Source organism: Dysidea avara, chromosome 15 (genome assembly GCF_963678975.1).
Source record: "Dysidea avara chromosome 15, odDysAvar1.4, whole genome shotgun sequence".
Taxonomy (NCBI): domain Eukaryota; kingdom Metazoa; phylum Porifera; class Demospongiae; order Dictyoceratida; family Dysideidae; genus Dysidea; species Dysidea avara.
In genome coordinates this window covers 2,297,629-2,318,168 of record NC_089286.1, presented here as the reverse complement: position 1 = coordinate 2,318,168, position 20,540 = coordinate 2,297,629, and the positions used below count along the sequence as shown (strand labels likewise).

Here is a 20,540-nt window from a genome sequence, read left to right as displayed (position 1 = left end):
AAACCAAATTTTAAAATAACTTGGCTAATGAACAACCTAGCACTAAGCCACTTCAGTTCCAACCATTTCTCACCTTGTAGAACAATTCTATGCTATCTTTTTCACTGATAACAACATGAAAACTAGTGAAACCACACACCTGTGGGCTACAACATTGGCTAACAACTCCATCAAACCTGAATCGTGAAAATTCGAAGCGTACTATTGTAGAGTATTACTTACCCAGTGCCTATACCAAATTTTGATGGTCTGTGGTGCATAAGTTTGAAGTTATTTAGCGAGAAAGGAGACGGTGTGGCTAATCAGGGTGTGGTCCGTATAACAGTAATCACGCGATGGCAGCTAGTAGAGTGTTAAGTTACAAAGAAACCACCATGTAGAGAGTTCTGTAATAAATATATGTATTATATATATAGTTTGTACATTTACTGATAAAATCAGAAGTATTAAAAGTATTTAACACCTGCTTCATCTTTGCTTCATCTTTTCTTCTTCCTGTGGTAAAGAAAAAAAAGATAGGTTAAAAATAATGCTAGTTGTATCAACAAAGTAGCTGGGCGGTCTGACAGCTTGTTCTGTTAGTCAATTGAGATGCTTCGCTGTGGTCTATGAATTTCAACATTTGTTCATGCATCATCACAAACATGCTGTACAATTAACTTTGTGCGGCTACCCTTGATCAGTTCAGCGCTACCTTAACAGCTTTCATAACACCATACGGATGCTACCTCTTCCCTTTGGGATTTCTTGTGCTCCAGAATTGTTTCAACTCCGAATGAGCAAGATACTGGAAGGGTTAGAAGGAGTGGTCTGTCAAATGGATGATGTCTTGGTATTTGGTGCAACTCAAGAGCAGCATGACCAGAGGCTGATTGCAACACTGGACTGCATTAGAAGACTGCAGGAGTATTGCTGAATAAAGATAAACGTAAGTTTAGTGTCAGTTCCTTAAAAGTTTCTAGGCCATATTGTCAACAAAGATGACATAAAAGCTGATCCAGACAAGACGGCAGCTATACTTAACATGAAGCTACCTCAAAGCTTTTCTGAGCTTCGTAGGTTTATGAGGCTGGCTAAACAATTAGAAAGTTTAGCTTTTTAGGTTCATAGCCATCTCCAATGTCATCCTTCATGAAAGGGTATTTTAGGATCAAATCTCTTGCTACTTGCTCGCAAGACGCTGGTATTATTCAAGCAAGAAAAGAAGCACATCAAAATGTAATTATAGCTTTCAGTTCTGGAGTGATTGTATGGGACTTCCATCAGTGGCGTAGCCAGACCTGGGCATCAAGTCACTCTGCCCTACCATCACATGTGACCCGATTTGCGAAAAGTAACCTTTTTCGCACATTTTTTTTAAATTGTTTTTTCTCATAAACAGGTTGGCATAATCGCTCGCTACGCTCTGTTAAAATTCTAGTGTAATACACCCAACCGCTATGGAGATATAGTAATTTTTAACTTCAGTACATTACAAACTAACTTTAATGAATTGATCAGACTTGTAGTACAGAAGATCCGTACATTCTCCGTAACAAATCAAGGCGACAGATCTTTACCAGGCTTCTCCTTAATCGGTAACAAATCACCATTCTTATAAACGGAACGAAATTACAAGTAAAACGGAATTGCTTCAAGTGACCATGTGCTGTTTACTTCGTGATGATTTGTATTGCGACTCACTGCTTGGATTTCAGGTTGATTGGTGAGGTGATTGTTTATCTGTCAACAGTAAATGTACGATAGGTTTACCAGAAAGTTTCGTTGTAAAGTTTCTTTTAGTGCGCACTTTAGCCTTACCTCGTGGTGATTTGTATTGTGACTCACTGCTAGTTTAACTTGTATTTCTGGTTATTTGGTGAATGATTGTTTATTTGTCAATGGTAAACGTGCGATAGGCCTACCAGATAGTTCCATTGTAAAGTCCTTAGCGCACATTTTATGGTGTTCTTTTGTTTATTTGTTTGGTAGACAGGAGCGATTATACGGAAAGAAATGATTATTTAATTGTGTTTAGTGAACCCTCTTCCTTTATTAAGCCAATTTACACCTTGAAAAACATTCACAATTGGAGAAGGTGGGTGTGGATACAATTAGTTGGAATTTTTTCTTATAGACTCAGTACCAATTGTCAATATTATTATACGCAATAATTTAATAACTGTTTCAAGTCTGCATTATGCTATATTAAAATGTTCTATTATTTTAGGTCATGGACGTGGTTCTGTTGGCTTGGGACATACAAGATCTAGTACCTCTACTGGACAAAACTCGCGTACTTTGTCGAAAAGATACCATCTCCTTTCCAAAGAAAGTCCGTCAGGGACAATTACATGTGGAAGATCAGTTGGAGTCGGGTTCCATGATGATTCCTTCCGTAAATTGATAGATCGCTCCTTGTCGGACTTGCAGTTCTTGACAAACACTTTACCAAGATGTGCTGAACTGAAGCGGAAGTGATGCATCTGTGTTATCCCTTTTAGTGCCGTTTTGACAGTGTGTGGATCAAAATAATCAGCCCAATTGTACATCGGAACAATGTTGCTGCCATCCTGTGCTCCCACTAGTTGAGCCCAGTTAGGTTTAGCCGACTGATTTATCACTTTGACGATGTCATCAAGGCATCCAACAAAAGTCTTCTTGTACTTTTGTTTTAGTAGCCCAAACCCCCAATCTGGTGAGAACTTTGTGTGGCCAACAGGAAGAAAAGAGATAGTGATCTCATCATGTAGACCAGTGAGTATACGCCACATAAAGTAGCACATAAGAAATCTATTTTTGTTCTGCCCACAGCAGTTGTCAGCATGGAAATGGGCAAATGTTTCACCAAATGCATGATGATGGAGGAAGTGATGTAGCATGGAGATGATGGTATTTCCTCCTTTGCCAACATTGGAAGCCTCGTCTATCAGGTAGTTGATCTGAAATTAGAACATTAAGGATACAAGTGTATGTGCCATACTGTCACCATTACCTGGCGTGGAACTGCTTCACAGCAGACCCCAAATATTGCACATTTGCGTGGGGTTAAAAAATAGATTGGCCCAGGCTGAAAGGGGTTGCTTGGATAGTGAACCTGCAGTGCATACTATGCCATGATGGTAAATTAGAGGAAATAAAATACCTGCTGAGCCATATCAAAACTGTAATGGATAGTTTTGTTATTGGATTTACAAGGAATTTGTGCTCCAGGAAGAGGCACTTCCATTGTTTCCCCATGCTTATATATCTGCTCTAATGATTTTGTGCTGTCTTTGCATGCCTTTCTGTAGTAGTCTCGTTCCTCCTTAACATGTTTTATGTGTATTTCAGCTTCCTTGATGGCCTACAATAGAAAAGTATGAATCTTACATATGCAACACACTTACCAGGAATTTAAGCAGAGGAGGTTGGACGTGCTCTAAAAGTCCTACCTAATTATATTACTCTAAATTGCATTATTTTATTTGGTGTTTCACGTGACCCTCAATAGTTGAAATACAAACAATGCATGGGGTTCACTGGGGTTCATTAGATATTCAGAAGTAAGCTTCAAGGCAATGTACTTTGTTTTGTAGAAAGTACTTGAATTCTGGGTGAAATTAATTTATGTTGCGGTTAGTGTATACAACTTTACCAGACTTGTCACGTACATATTCCTTGAACACTGATTATCAGCTGCAGATCAATGTATTACCCTACTCAAAAAGATGATTTTTGAGTAATTTGTTTTAGTGGCACTTAAGGCGTTTGCAACCTCCACTGGAATTTAAGTATGCCTTGCCTATGAAACCATGTCTACAGTTAAACGCAATTTTAAAATGTTCATGTGCCAGCCCCTTAACCAGCTAAGGTTTTTTCGTTTTATACAATTTCATGCAAAAATTCTATAGATATTACTGTGATGCAAGTGATAAGCAACTTTTTTCTAAATTGTAAAAATCCTATTAATCTGGATTAAAGGTGCTTTTGTCAAAATAGTATTTCTTGCCAGTTAAGATTAGCGTACCACTCATGTTTGGGAATTAGTAAAACGCGGAATACGGAATAACGAATAAAGAAATAAGCAAATCTTATCATTTGCAGATTGTACAAATAGTTACATGCTCTATAGCAATTATACTTTATTTACACCTTGCAACAGCTCTGCATGGCACGCCACGGTGATGGATAGCTAAACAGCAGCTGGGCGAGCATTAAATGGGACGAGCGAGTACACAACCAATCACCCTAGAACGATCTACCTTCGCTAAACTTACTTATTTACACTCCTTAGTTGATATAGCTACAAAACGCCAAGACCTAGTTCTATTCTTAGGTTAAACTAGCTGCCCTTCATGTGCATACTACCGGATTTATTAGTCACACTAGAGTTCAGTAGGGAAGTCCAGTGGTTGTGTGTCTTTAAATGGATTTCAAAACTCTTCAGGTTTGAATCAAGAGTGTAGCTAAGTAAAGTTAGTGAAGGTAGATCATGCTAGGGTGATTGGTTGTGTGCTCGTCCCATTTAATGCTCGCCGGCTGCTGTTCTATCCATTGCCGTGGTGCTCCATGCAGAGCTGTTACAAGGTAAATAAAGCATAATTACTATAGAGCATATCATATTTGTACAATCTGCAAAAGATTAATTTTGCTTATTTCGTTATTCCACAATTCCGTTATTCTGTATTCAGCGTTTTACTAATTCCCCTCATATTTGTATATTTAATTTACCTGTGACTTTTCATCTTCAGGTTTGTTAATGGATTGCATGATTGCAGTGCTATTCTGCTGGCAGGTCCAGCATAAGTCAGTGTGTGGCCTGGCAATCAGAATATGAGGTAGTAACTTCCTCCAGTATGCATAGAAGGTGGTGTTTGCTATGTATCTTGTGCCAGCCTGAATACAGGAGTCCTTGTAACGTGTCCACACATCCTACGTGTATGTAAGTTTGAACAGATTAATACTATCTTATTGCAAGAGGTGTTACTTTAATAGAAATTTTAAGGTTTCAATGGACTTTATCCACAATGATGTCATGAGCACAAGATGGCCGCGTTATTTGGGGTACCAATGTACAGGCGCCTATGGAGAAATTGTTTTGATCAATCATATTTCACTCGTAAAGAAAGATACTGACCAGTAGCCAACAGGTATGGGTATAACATAACAAAAACCATTGCAAACAAGCGTTATCTTGAAAAATTTCCACCATGCATTAAAAGTCGTTTATTGTGTTGTCTTGTACCCATACCTGTTGCTTAGAGCTCGATATCTCCTTCCCTGGCTGAAATATGATCGATCAAAACAATTTCTCCATAGTCATCTGTACATTAGTACCCAAATAACATGGCCATCTTGTGCTCGTGACGCCATTGTGGATAAAGTCCATTGTAATAATTTTGTATTTTAATGTTTTGGGTTAGTAGTCATTTATTTTTTTAATCTGGAAAAGTAGTAACACCTCTCAAATGTATATGTGCACATACAGTACAACTTGCAGCGTGAGATTTGGTATATGCGTACCATTTTGCTGCTGCTTGATGGTAACAATTTCATGTCGTCTCTTTTATATCCAGGTATGCGACCAGGCAAAAGGATGGCATGTTGTTCTGCGTAGTTCTGCAGAAACTTGACAGCAGCATTGATGATGCCAAATGGCAAAGAATTGTGTGGAAGACTCTTAGTGTTGCCATGCACTCGCGGTGTCATACCATTTTCCAAATAATGGGACCTGAGTGACTGGAGTCTCTTTTTGGATCCAATGCCATAGAGAAAGCCAAAGGTGACTGTACAAACTGAGAGGCAGTTGTGTGTGTAGTCAGAGTAATCTCTCTCTCGCTTTTTAGGCTTGTGTCTACCATCAACAATATTCTCACTCCTGTTCAGTGTCGTCATCAATGACCCCAGGATGACCATGTCAAGCTCATCGTGTGTCAGCAGAGAGGCTTGTGCTCTCATTTCGATGATGTACTCAGCACTAAACTGTGTGCTACATGGTCTACCATTGATCTTTTTACAACCACAGGTATTTTCAGTGAATTTTTTGCAAAGTGCATTTTCCTTTTCGTCTACTAGAATACCTCCTGCAGGTGGTGTTTGTGGTGAAATGCTTCTGTCACTAATATCAATTCTTCTTTTTCTTCCTGAACATGGACCAGGGGCACTGCTACTGCTGTCGGTGACTGGTGTATCAGGATTGCTAGTTATCAGCTCACTACCAGTAGACACCATGTCATTGCTGTTTGACTGCTGTGGAACACATGGAGACTCAGGAATGCTCATAATCAGCTGACTTCCGCCTGAGTGAGTTGGAGATAGAGATTCCTGACTACTGTCAAAAGATGATACATTATTGCCCCTAGTTGTCAGACAAGGCTGAAGCAGTGGGCTGGCAAGAGACATCATACTATGTGATGGCGTGTCATCAATCACCGGGACAAAGTTGAGTCGAATCTCCTCTTCAAAAAGACCTATTTTTAAACTTGTACTACTATAATGTTGTTTTATGTATGCAGTAATACCTTCACTGTTATCCACTTCTTCATCAATGTATTCAAATTCATTAGCATCATAATTAGCATCACATCCTGTTGAATTTGTGTGCGAATTGTATAAATATTTTAATGGATTCCTTACCGCATTCCGACTCTACATCGCTTTCGTCATCATCAAAATATTCTCCAATAAGCGCCTCAAACTCTTCATGATTTGTATCGTTTATTCGTGAGAGACCGTCATTGCAGAGAGAGTTTAAAGCAGACGCCACTCTGCTTCTACTACGGCTGGCCATTCTCTATCTTTGCGCGTAAAAGAACCGCCATTGAAAACAAATGGGTAATTTGTAAGTGATTCCGTGTTACGTCTTTTGTTTTATATGTACATACTCCGATATTTTGCATTGTATCTTTAAATGTACTGCACCCACGAAGCTAAAACTTTGCAGTATAATAGATTAGGCTTGTATGCACCTGTATCTGCAATAAAAAGGGTGGCGAATTTTTTCCGGAAAAGTTCAATCGCTCTTTTCTCGAGTTTTTGAAATGTGCGAGAAAGGTACCTTTTCGCAAATCGGGTCACATATGTAATTAATAACGTGGGCTGGATCCATTGATGAACAGTCACATAACTTGTAATAATCAAGAATAGCAGTCACATAACTTGTAATAATCAAGAATAGCTAACACAACTTACTCTGTGCTAACTTTGCCAATGCTTTCTTTCTGCTGGCCAGTGGTAAATAGAGATGGCCAGGTTCCCCCCAGGGTTCTCTAAGTTACCGTACAGCGCAATAATCTTAATGGTGAAAAATTTTGACAAAATCACTAACTGACGAAAATTGACAAATTCCTGGCATTTACTAATACCAGGGGTAGTGGAAGCTCTTAGTGGTATGTCAGGCAACAAGCTAGGTAATGTTTCGGAGGTTGTAATGAGTGTACAAACCTCTAGGGGGTCCAGGGGCCTGCCCCCCCCAAGAAAATTTTGAATTTTTAGTGTTTGTAAACCACGTTCTGAAGCAATTTTAGTACTTTAAAAGAGTTGATATTAAGATATTGCTTCATACACACACACTGACTTCCTAGCTGTCACACTACCTTTCTGTATATTGTAAAGTCTAATTTTGTCTATACAATTGCAACCTACCTCTAAGCAGAGCTGGAAGAACGTCCACCGCACTGGTCATCGTGTGCTTCATTCAATAGAAGCACAAATATAATAGAGGATAAACAAGTGGTAATGTGAAGTCGGCTGCACATCCTTTTACTGTATTAAAGGAATGGTTAGTGTCTGTCTAGAAACATTTATAAATTAGTGTATGTCATATCTGACGACGTGACTACTATACGGAGCTATCTTACTGGTGTGTAGCTATTAGCTTAACTAGCCATGAGCTTGACTAACTTGGGCTGTGAAAAATCTGCTACGGCAGTGGCCTTAGTGCCTCTACTGGCCCTGTAATACTAATTATGTGACAAAGGAAATATTAGTGAAGTTGAAACTGGTTTTTTGTATTTTCGACCTTTTGACATGCTGCTGCTGTTTTAACAAGCAACTTCCTTTCCTTGTCTCTCTTCAGAAGGGGTTATCATATAGTTTAGTGATGTCATGGCTGCAATAGTTGTGTTTGAGAGAAGCTAGCTAGATCACACCACACCAGTGTGCAAAATAACTTTTGGGACCCCACCTGACTTACTGTCAGGACAAAATAAAAGTTGGAAGGACATTTTCAAAGTTGTCCGGACATATACTTTGAATGATCATCATCACTATTTCATAATAAATTTATATTATATCATTAAAAAGTTCATGTATGCACAGTGTTTATAAAATTCATGGTGTAAATTAAAATACAATATAATGAATTACAACTAAGTATCTGATATTGAGACACACACACACACACACATCACAGAGACTGACAGTTTTACACTACTACAAAAAGCAAAAGGCTACATACTTGTCTAATACAGCTGCACAACAATATTACAAGATCACAAAATACAAATCACAAACTTATGATATGCAATTAGGTAAGGTGTTGTATATTCTGGTGTGGATTACACTTACTCTATAATCACACAGTCATCACCAGATTCACAAGGCTCATCATCACCAGATTCACAAGGCTCATCATCACCAGGTTCACAAGGCTTGTCATCACCAGATTCACAAGGCTCATCATCACCAGATTCACAAGGCTCATCATCACCAGGTTCACAAGGCTGGTCATCACCAGATTCACAAGGCTCATCATCACCAGATTCACAAGGCTCATCATCACCAGGTTCACAAGGCTGGTCATCACCAGATTCACAAGGCTCATCATCACCAGATTCACAAGGCTCCTCATCACCAGATTCACAAGGCTCGTCATCACCAGATTCACAAGGCTCTTCATCACCAGATTCACAAGGCTCTTCATCACCAGATTCACAAGGCTCGTCATCACCAGATTCACAAGGCTCTTCATCACCAGATTCACAAGGCTCGTCATCACCAGATTCACAAGGCTCTTCATCACCAGATTCACAAGGCTCATCATCACCAGATTCACAAGGCTCATCATCACCAGGTTCACAAGGCTCATCATCACCAGGTTCACAAGGCTCGTCATCACCAGATTCACAAGGCTCTTCATCACCAGATTCACAAGGCTCATCATCACCAGGTTCACAAGGCTCATCATCACCAGATTCACAAGGCTCGTCATCACCAGATTCACAAGGCTCATCATCACCAGATTCACAAGGCTCATCATCACCAGGTTCACAAGGCTCATCATCAACAAAACTTAAAGGCTCGTCGTCGTCATCATCATCATCATCAGGCTCTTCATCAATGCTAACTTGTACCCAATCCTTCCATTCATCCAAGGACCCATGACCTGTGGTACTGGTAGCTCTACTGCTGGCAGTCAACCTTCTAGATTTCTCATTATACCATGTATCTATAGCACTGGAGGCATCCCACTTCTCCAATGGTGGACCTTCAACATTAATCAATAAGCCATGGAATGTCTTCCGTGAGATATCCTTTAAGACCATTCCTACTTCCTATATTGGCATTAGTACCATCACACCCCAGCCCAATCATCTTGCACTGCCATTCTAATGGAGTCACACCCATAGTCAGGTTCACTATGTACTTTTGTTCAAAGTTTATGGAGATTAGCAAACCTATACATTTTTGGAAAGCTTAGAGCATGAGAAATCTGAAAATTAATGTTTACATTTGCACAGATTCCTGCAAGGTCAGCATTTTTAAATTTCAAAATGGCAGCCAATAAAGTAAGAAATTCCCGATATATCAATTTAAATTTGACATAAAAGTTCATCAATAAACTCAACAAATTCTCTGTGGTGACATGCATTTTTACATCTGTATTTATTAGAGGTGATAGTTAATCAAGAATAATTAGAAGTTTTTACAAACGGAATAGAAGAGCATCCATTATGCTGCAATAACTCAAGAATAGTTTTAAGCGAAAAGAATTGTGGAATATTCCAGATTAATTTAATGAGACCTATGTATAACTGGAGCAAAGTATAAGTTTGGCTTTCACTGAAACAGTTCAAGCTTAAAAACAGCAGAAAAATTGAGTTACTCTAATAGAGCAGTCACATACTCTAATAAAGCAGTCAACTTTGAGTCCATATTGCTAATGTAGCAGTCACTTTTATGAAACTCCTAGCTAGTGTGCTTATGTTAGACATAAATTTCAGGAGATTAGCTAATACTAGGTTTGAAAGAATAATTGTAATTTGCATAAAATATTCTCTCTTAAAAGAAACTTTGTTAATTAGCAATTGGCAACTATGACTTCACCCTGACTAGATCAAAGAGCACTTTTGCATGTACCAGTTGGTGGCATGCATTGACACAGTTTACTATGTCAAATAACTTTGCTCAAAATTTATGGGCCTACATAATTATTATTAGAAAGCTTAGAGCATGGAGATCAATGCTTACATTTAAACAGATACCTACATGTTAGTTAATTAGTAGTTTGAAAATAGCAGTCCATGTGGTGCAAATTTCTCCATATATCAGCCTCTTATTGACAGAGAATTGCAACAAACACTATTTCTATGTTCTCACACCCATATAGAACCATTAATAGCCTCTAAAATGCTAAGAAACTTAAAAGCAATCCATTTGGCAAATAGTTATTGCATGAAACAAAGTGAAAAAGTGAATTATTAACACTGAGATGTAGGGTACAGCTATGTATAAAGACATCATGGCTATGTACGTATGTACATGTACATGTATTTATATCTATTACAGTTAATTCAAAGATATGAACCTTATGTCTATTACAGTTAATTCAAAGATATGAACCTAACAATCATCATGATCAACACTGTCACTGTTGTCATTTTCGATGTATTATATACAGTACGATAGTACTATATATTAGGGATCATGCATAATTGAGCTTTTCCAGGTCAAAATATCACCCTAAAACCAGTCTCAATTTCCCTTCATGACAGCTTTGCAACATTGGCTAGGCACAGCCAAGCTAAAAAATGTCTTCAGACTAACCCCAAACTCTTCCAACAAAATTTCTATAGCATTTTAAAGTTTTTCTATTCAACAGAATTTTACGCTGACTGACTGACTGACAGCCAAGCATAATTTGACATATGGGCTTGATTTTGCCAACCACAGTACATACAATACACACATCATGGGCTTGCCTTTGTCCTCCTTTGTGTTCCAGTTCTCTTCACTGACAATGCAAGGTGTCAATTTACACTACATAATGTGATACGGCTCGACTGTGGCTGTGTTAGCTTACCGCCAGTATTTTCTATAGCAATATGATTGATAGTGGAGACACTTCGCACGCTGTTCTTTGTTTGCAACGCTGTGTAATGTGAAAAGCATAGCTGAAAATGAATCGTAATGGCTTGCTACAAAATTGATAGTTGGGGGCTTGGGGCATGTGTCCAGGTGTAAGGTTTTCCAAGTGCCCTTCTTCCTTTGATGCAGTATATGCACGGGTTCACCAGTCATAATTATGTTAGTCCCACATTTAATCCCTATATTTCAGTCTGTACAGTAGTGAACAAGAGAGGTTGCCTATATGCTGCAGTGGACATTTAATCCCTAATTCAGTTGTGGTTATAGACTGAATGAAGTATAGGTCCACTAGTATATCTGTAGATGTACAGGCAACCTCTCTTCTTTCACAACTTTTTAGCAATTCTCTTGTTTCTTCACTTTTTTGATCATAATCCAACTTCGAAATTTTTCATTTTTCCTTCTACTTGTATGTATAAATCTCCGTCACTTGTGCATCTGTACCACACAAACACAGTTCTGTGCAAGGTAAATCGTTGCAATAACACCAGCATTTTAGCATGGAGCAGTTATTTGTAAGCCTGCCATTAAAAACATCTTGCCTAGATTTTTGTCATCTTCTGGATAAGAATCACTCCATCAACAATGGCAATATTTGGATTATTTAAAAATGGTAATCATTCTGTCACTGGAAAAGAAATTTACATTGGATTAACAGTTAGGTAACAGTGGATACTAATTTTCAAGACCATGTATCAATTTTAACTTGTTGGTGCATGTCTATCTGGTGCATAAAATTGCTCTTGGAGATCATGGTGAATTCATTGTTTATGTAAAAAAGAAACTTCCCTTTTATTTTAGGAGAGAGCTAATTCCATTTACTTTTAAAAATGAAAGTTCTTTCAAAATTCATATAGTGCTAATTATGCTAAACATATGTAAGCATATTAGCAAAAAATGGACTCAAAAGTTGACTGCCTTTAAGCGACTGCTCTATTAGAGTATCTAAATTTTCAGCTTTTTTTAGGTTTGAACTGTTTTAGTAGAAGCCATTATTATACTTTGCACTAGTTATACTTTGCACCAGTTATACTCCAAATAATCCAGAATATTCATTAATTCTTTTCATGATAAACTATTCCTGAATTATTGCAGTATAGCTAATAGACGTTCTTCTATTCCCTTTGTAAAAACTTTCAATTGTTCATGATTAAATGTCTCACCTCTAATGAAAAGAGGTGTAAAAATGTCACCAGAGAATTTGTTGAGTTCATTTATTAAACTTTTATGTCAAATTTAACTTGATATATTAGAATTTTCTTATTTTATTAGCTGTCACTTTAAAATTAAAAAAAAATGCTGACCTTGCAGGAATCTGTGCAAATGTAAACATTGATTTTCAGATTCCTCATGTTCTAAGCTTTCCAAAAATGTGTAGGTATGCTAATCTCCATAAACTTTGAGCGAAAGTGTATTTTTTGACATAGTGAACCTGACTACCATGTAGGCCAGAGTTTTCTTGACACAAATATAAAGACCTTCTCCAGTCCCCCATGCAAGATGACGAACTGCAAAGAATTTATCCCTCACATGAACTGTGCCATCTTCTGAACCAGAGTAGGGATCAAAATACAGAACTAAAAAAAGCTCCTCGTCTACATTAGCACAATCAGTGCTGCTATCTATCAACAGAGAAAAAAACTTGGCTTTTGCTATTTTATATTTTAAATCTCCTTTGAGGTCTGTAGCAATGGATTCTACAAATGAAGCACAGCCAATATCATTTCGATAGCTTGCACCAATTTCCACTCCATGCCGCTCCTCCATGTCACACAAAGGCTTCATTTTCTTGAAAGCTAGATTTTCCTTCACCATCATGTAAGCGATCTCGAACTTACGCTTCAGTTTCAGCCTAGTTGATTCATCCATCGATGGCTGTAGAATAGCTTTAGCTATTGGTGCGTACTCGCACACATTTGTAGAGTGTTGTTTCTTGTACAGCAGCATAGCACGCGCGTGCATGTCCGTATCGGCGTGTTCCTTAAATGCCGATGTTCTTGTATTCTTTGATCCATTGACAAAATCCGGGTTATAATTTCGCAGCGAAATTAGTCGGTCGTTAAACTGTATACAAACCCCACACTTGAGAGCAGACACGTGCTTGCGGTCGCCAGGTACCATCTCATATTTCAGCCATATCGTTGTATCCAACTCCTTATCATTCTCTACAATCCACTTTTCAACTGTTCTACGTGTTAGCACTCGTTTCTTGCTCGAATCTGAATGTCCAGACATAGTTTCCGTGCATTCTAATTTTCGTCCGGACAGGTGCTAATAATTTCCGGATATTGTCCGGTGACCGACCGTTATTTTGCGCACTGCCACACAGTAAAAACAATAGCTTGAAGGTTTGTAAAACCACCTTGGTACCTCAGGATTAGTGGATAAAATTTAGCATCAGGAGTTTCCCTCACACAAGTTATCAGGTTCATCCACAACATCTTCAGCTGGTTCATTAGGCATGCAAATGGTGCCCAGACTAATCAAACTAATATAGTCATAGTTATATGGGCATAGACTATATATAGACCATAGACCATAGACTACATAGTAATATATATACACCTACACATCAAGTGCACAGTATCCACACATGTACCACTGCACACATGTGTTGCAAATATTCTTCTACACCCAACCGCAAATATGAAGTATAAGTACATAAGTGAATGCTATGCACTGCAGCTAGATGATCCTTTTTCCAAGTGATTTCGATACTGACATGTACTTGACACCTTCATATTGCTCCATTTTATCAGTGTTGAATGGAATCTTCATTTTTGTGCACATGCACAGTGTACTGGAAGCATTATTATGTGATTGCACAGTATCAACACTCATAGTAGGGTCATTCCATGCCAAATCATCAAAAATTCAGTATCATGAGACTAAGAAACTTTCTCACACCAAAACTTGGCCCATTCTATTGATTTCCCTTTAAAGATATGATCGCTCAAAGATTATTAGAAAATATTAAAGCAGTTTACACAGGTTTAGTGTAATGGCCATTACTTTGTCAGTGATTACCACAGAAAATGTATATTAAATTCTCTTTAAAGTGATATATAATTTAGTACAAGTATTTCAAAAATTTGGAATTTATAACTAGAATAGGGACAATATTTGTTTGTAAACTTATTTGTACATAATATTCAAGGCCGGATCTAGCAGTACGGCCGGTACGGTTTTGGCTGTACCAATTTTTGGACAGGCTGTATTAAAAAAAAAACCTGCAGGTGCGATTAATAAAATGCACACGTGACTTTGATGGTGAGCCTCGTGTCAGCAAGTCCTCCAGTTCGTCGTCATCATCGGTGGATTCACGTTTTGATTTGCCAGATATTCCCTTGCAGCCACACCAGCCAACTAATTTTTCTTTTCCGAAAAGACGTTTCGGGCCAAACCAAGGTTGTATTATGTAAACTCCGTGGCCAATGTTATGATGGGGCTGCAGCTATGAGAGGAATAAGATCAGGTGTAACTAAGCGAATCCTTGACAAAGAACCTAGGGCAGTGTATACTCATTGCTACGGCCATTCTATCAACCTTGCAATGAACGATTCAATAAAGGCCTGCAAGCCTGTCAAAAAGTCCCTGGAAGTAACTCACGAAGTCACGAAATTGATCAAGTACTCCCCACACCGTGAAGGTATTTTTCAGCAATTGAAGGACAACCATGACATCTCTGTTGGTTATCACACACCTGGAGTAAGAGTGTTATGTCCAACAAGGTGGACAGTATGTGCCAATGCTCTTGCAAGTGTTACTTCGAACTTTGAAATTTTACTCAACACATGGGATGAGGCTGCAGAAATAGTTTGACACAGAATCTAAAGCAAGGATTAATGGAGTTGCATCTCAGATGAAAACATTTGAGTTTATGTTTGGCGCCATTCTTGGTGAGATGATCTTGCGTCATTCTGACAACCTCAGTCAGTGTCTTCAGAAGAGAATTATATCTGCTGCTGAAGGTCAGCATGTAGCCAAAATGGTTACTGACACATTGCAAAGTATTAGGACTGAAAAGTCTTATCACTTGTTCTGGCAAAAGGTTGTTCATTTCTGTGAAGATCAACCCATTACACAGCAATACGAATCTAAAACTGTTTTTAAAACACCTCTGCAATTGAAGTAGCCACTATGAAAAATAAATGAATTCCATTACGAAGGGAAGCCATCACGTGCTACCACCAAATCGACACTTCGCTGTCAGCAAAGATGAATGGGACACAAAGGAGGACACTGGTAAGTCCATGAAGAATGCATTGTACATACTGCGGTATGCCAAAAGGCACCTCGACGTCGAACAGTGAAAAAATCAAGCCTGTAGCCTTAGTGGTTATCGAGTTACGCTTATCTGAAGGCATCAGTCAGTCAGTCAGTCAGTAGAAAATTCTGTTGAATAAAAAAATTAAAATTTTTGTAGCAACTTGTTGAAAGCATTTCGGGTCAATCTGAAAGCCTGTTTTGTCTTAGTTTTAGCTAACCAATACAAGCCACTTCATGGTTTTGGAGGGGAAGATCATACAGACTACTGTTACTGCTGTAGAGGCAGAAAATTTCACAGCACTATCTCAATCAACTGTGTCCTCAACAACAATGAGTACAACCAATAGGTTGTTACATGGTAAGAGATTGCTACAATTTATAAATTGCATATAGGTAGCAATTATGATAAGCGTAAACTAAGGCAGCAGAGTTGAAGGTGATGGCAAATTGGGAGTGCAGTACAAGCCCACCCCTCTGAAATTTGAAACCTTCAGTGGAAATATACTTCCGATATGGCTAGGGAGGAGAAATAAAGCAAAATGAGGAAATCATGGATTCTGCCAACCTTGACCTTGATAGTTGATTAATAGCAAAATTGAAATTTTCATATTGATTAGTTTTGATCAGATCTATATTTTGTTATATATATAAAGTAATTCTGTTACTGTTGTTAATCAATATAACTTCCAAAGTTTAGTACCGGGATATTCATGTTAAAAATATTTCATATAGATGATTGGAGAGTAGACAATTACAGGTGGAAGGCTACTTCAAAAGTGCTCTACCAGCGAAGTCTCCGAAATTGAACAAATTCTACTTTCACATTGACACTCCTAAGGGTACAAACAAAGGCTTTGCAAAGCATGCATACCAAATAATCAATGAAAACAATAATTTAACTTTGGTTCACTACATTGGTGATGATAGCCTTTCAGAAGATTTTCCACACCGAAGTGCTAAAGCAACAAGAAGTTATTTTTGTACTCTACCATCATATCTCAAATCAAATGAAGAACAGCTAAAATTAAGCAAGGCAAGTGTAGTCTACAAAAATGAAATCACCAGACTGAATGATGATGCCATTGCTGGCCCAAGAAATGCACAGCAATTTAGAAATTTGCGATTCAAAATTCAAAGCACAACACGAATAACAAGGGATGAGCTATACAATGTATATGAAATATCAAAATCCAACTCTGATTTTATTGGAAATTTAAGACTTATCCAGACTTGATATGTGTCTGTGGATTAAAACAAATACTTGATAAAATGGAGAGAGAGTGTTTTTCAAATGCAAAACAGAAATCTAGGACAAATGATGGCATACGACCTGCTGCATTTTTGATGCATGAATGAAAATTTACAAAAACGCATGAAGAACTTTTCAAAGTAGTACAAGAAAAGGTTCCAGCTTTAAGTAAAACAAAAAATAATGTGATTGTAACTGACGGCGAACAAGGAATAATTCGAGCAATCATTAACACATTGCCAACTTTAAATTTGGTCCGATGCTGGAACCACATTTTTAATGACATCAAAGCATGGTTTACAGATACTGAAAGCAAGAATAAAGATTATTACAAAGACGAAGTCTGCAGACTTTTTAATTCAAAAACTGAACAACAGTATCAAAAATCTTATGAAGAGCATCATGTCAATTGGGATGAAGATTTTCAACAATATTACCACAGGAATATCCATTGTAATATAGAATGTATTGGACGATGGAATTTAGAAAAGCTTGGAGCACCCATACCAGGAAACTGGCAAGACTTTTGCGTGTAGACCTCAACAAGAAAGACCTCTTTAGTTTCCTCTCAAAGGCACTTGTCAAGTCATTCAAAGAGAGTAACAAAGAACTGGTTGTCACAGATGGGGTTCAGGTTCTTTGTGTGCCACAACAAGACGCTCACTTAATTGGTCCATGCAGCCTAGAAGAGGCTGACAGTCGCATGATCCTGTATGCTGCACATGCTGCACAACATGGCCATCATCAAATACTAGTACGTACTGTTGATACAGATGTTGTGGTGTTGCCAGTTATGGTAGCTGAAACTCTACCAACTAAACTTGAAGTTTGGGTAGCATTTGGAGCAGGAAAAATTTCCAATACTTTGGTAGTCCATCAATATTGCAGCTAGTCTGGAATCAGAGAAGTCGCATGCCCTTCCTCTGTTCCATGCACTAACTGGATGTGACACCGTGTCAGCATTTGTTGGATATGGAAAGAAAACTGCATGGGCTGTATGGAATTTATTCCCAGAACTTACTAATGCACTGCTGGAATTAGCACATGCAACAACTGAGATTTCAAAACAAGCTATGCATGTCATTGAGAGGTTTGTCATTCTTATCTATGACCGAACAAGCACCTACACTGATGTTAACCAGGCTAGGAAGAAGCTCTTTGCAAAGACAGCATCTGTAAAGAGAATTCCACCAACACTCGCTGCTCTAGAGCAGCATGTCAAGTGAGCTTCTGGTCATGTCTGGGGTCAAGCACTTACTCCAGACCATGTACTTCCTTCTCCAAGTATATAGTTGGGGTTGGACCAAGTAGCCTAGCTATGTGAACCACACTGGACCACACTTCAAGAAGCATTGAAGGCCTGTTATGAGCTGATCTGTTGTGGCTGCAAGAAAGGGTGTCATACCAACTGCAAGTGCAAAAAGGCTGGTCTTCACTGGTCTCTGCAAGTGTGAGGGAGAATGTCCAATAAACTGAACAAAATTCAATTTTGTATCACACAGAGAGCTTGTAATTTACTATAATAATCAATTGTGCAGTAATTGTCTATTATGAATAAGATAAATGACCAATATTTGCATTATTCATGTCAATAAAGATTTAGCATGATTCTACTAGAAGAAATGCAGTCATTTTTGTACAGAATTGCTGCCATGAACTTTTCATTGGTAGCACTGAAATTCCTAATAGTGGTTTGAAATCATTTGCGTGGCAGCCATTTTGTAAACTGTTGCTATGACTACTATGAGTACAATTGTGAGTGCCTCCATATCCAAAAATAATTGTTAGGTAATAATCTACATGTGTACCAATTTTGGTGCTTTTATCAAAACGTGCACAATACTTTTGGTATACCGTCATCAAACTCCCTTCCATAACCAACATACCTTACTTTCACCAGTCCTTCTTGGGAGTTTCTCTGCAGAATGCTTAAACGGTATAGTCTATCGCCTTCAGATTCTTTGATGGCAGTTGTTAAGTCTATAGCCTTACGTTTTCTGACTGCTGGTATTTTAATATCCACTAGTTCAGCGTAATTTACCCTAGGGACAAAACATTTAGGCCTCTGGTCCATTTTCTGTTGCTACACATTCGCCCACTCAATTACGAGTAAAGTTTGGAAATATCCTAGCATTCGCAAGTTTCATTCTATGTTAGCTATTTTTGATATGTAGATTATATGACCTATGAGTACTGAACCTTGGACAAGCTCTACAGTCAACTACCATACTCTGTAGCTAGCTACCACGTGATCCATGAAACAGGCAGGCGGGTCATTCCATGTCAAATCAACAAGGAATTTAGGGTTACCTCTCGGATTTTGACGAAATTTGGTGTGTTTGTAGTACCTGTGGTGCTTATCACTCATGCAAATTTTTAGCTCTATACATTCCATAGTTTCTGATTTATGACCACAAATATTTTGAATATTTCATGAAAATTTGGTCCATCTCTAGTTATAAAATTGACTGCAACTTTGCATTGTGTAAATATTTTTAAACACAATTTTCACTGATGGAAGATTGTTGATTGACCTTTCCAGTGATCCCTAAATCATGGGATATCTCCTTAATTATGGTTCAAAAGTACTTCATTGAAAACTTTGATCCTTTATATTTTGAAAAATGCTGCTTGAAATTTTTCAAATTCTTTTGTGAATAATGATTGGGTCATAGTTTATGTTTGATAAAAGTTTCGTGGTGGGACCACAATGGGCTCAAGAGATATAATGAATTATGTTGTGGTATGCGGTGGACTTTGCAGTCTATTATTGCTGTATTGGAGTCTACACCTCCAATAACCACTCACAACAAGGCTATGCCAAGTTTGTCTTACAGAGTGAAGGTGTCTAGGTACATTGCAACCTGTATTAGTGACCACCTGTATTGAAAGGCCATCTATGTAAATTCATTATATCTCTTGAGTCCATTGTGGTCCCACCACAAAAATTTTATCAAACATAGACTATGACCCAATCATTATTCACAAAAGAATTTGAAAAATTTCAAGCAGCATTTTTCAAAATATAAAGGATTAAAGCTTTCAATGAAGTACTTTTGAACCATAATTAAGGAGATATCCCATAATTTAGGGATCACTGGAAAGGTCAATCAACAATCTTCCATCAGTGAAAATTGTGTTTACACAGTACAAAGTTGCAGTTGATTTTGTAACTAGAGATGGACCAAATTTTCATGAAATATTCAAAATATTTGTGGTCATAAATCAGAAACTATGGAATGTATGGAGCTAAAAATTTGCATGAGTGATAAGCACCACAGGTACTACAAACACACCAAGTTTCGTCAAAATCCGAGAGATGACCCTAAATTCCTTGTTGATTTGACATGGAATGACCCAGGCTGCAATATCAGCAGCAACAGACCAACTATATTGACTCTGTGGCATGTGTAGCTAGGTTCACTCAAAGTTTCTAATTAATGCCCGCCATGTGTTCTTACCAATCCATGAAGTTCTGAAAGGTAGCGCTCGAACTGCAGTGTGTGAATCACACTCCTATGAATTTGCCTTTAGTGCCACCTTTAGGTAATTCATATCTAATTTTTGGACAAATGCAGATTTTAATCAGTATACATAGTTATTAGCTAGCTATATAATTTATTGTTTGCTACTGTGTGCCCTTATGTTGCTTTCTTTGCAGATTTAAGCACCACTTCTGCAGGACTGTATTGAT

At 38.0% G+C, this 20,540-nt stretch overlaps 3 protein-coding genes across 3 annotated transcripts; all 3 read right to left on the bottom strand.

Annotated features, from left to right (window-relative positions):
• Positions 1-1,398: 1,398 nt before the first annotated feature.
• LOC136245844 (uncharacterized) lies at positions 1,399-3,445 on the bottom strand. Its single transcript, XM_066037316.1, has 3 exons — positions 3,125-3,445; positions 2,975-3,076; positions 1,399-2,921 (listed from the first exon to the last, which is right to left on the bottom strand). The coding sequence occupies exons 1-3, from the start codon at positions 3,206-3,208 to the stop codon at positions 2,211-2,213; spliced, it is 897 nt and encodes a 298-aa protein (XP_065893388.1). The 5' UTR covers positions 3,209-3,445; the 3' UTR covers positions 1,399-2,210.
• Positions 3,446-4,683: 1,238 nt separating this feature from the next.
• Positions 4,684-6,751, bottom strand: LOC136245183 (uncharacterized). Its single transcript, XM_066036684.1, has 4 exons — positions 6,598-6,751; positions 6,483-6,548; positions 5,485-6,431; positions 4,684-4,893 (listed from the first exon to the last, which is right to left on the bottom strand). The coding sequence occupies exons 1-4, from the start codon at positions 6,749-6,751 to the stop codon at positions 4,684-4,686; spliced, it is 1,377 nt and encodes a 458-aa protein (XP_065892756.1).
• A 1,774-nt stretch (positions 6,752-8,525) lies between these two features.
• LOC136245182 (cell surface glycoprotein 1-like) lies at positions 8,526-9,506 on the bottom strand. The gene has a single exon (XM_066036683.1). The coding sequence runs from the start codon at positions 9,504-9,506 to the stop codon at positions 8,526-8,528; it is 981 nt and encodes a 326-aa protein (XP_065892755.1).
• Positions 9,507-20,540: the final 11,034 nt, after the last annotated feature.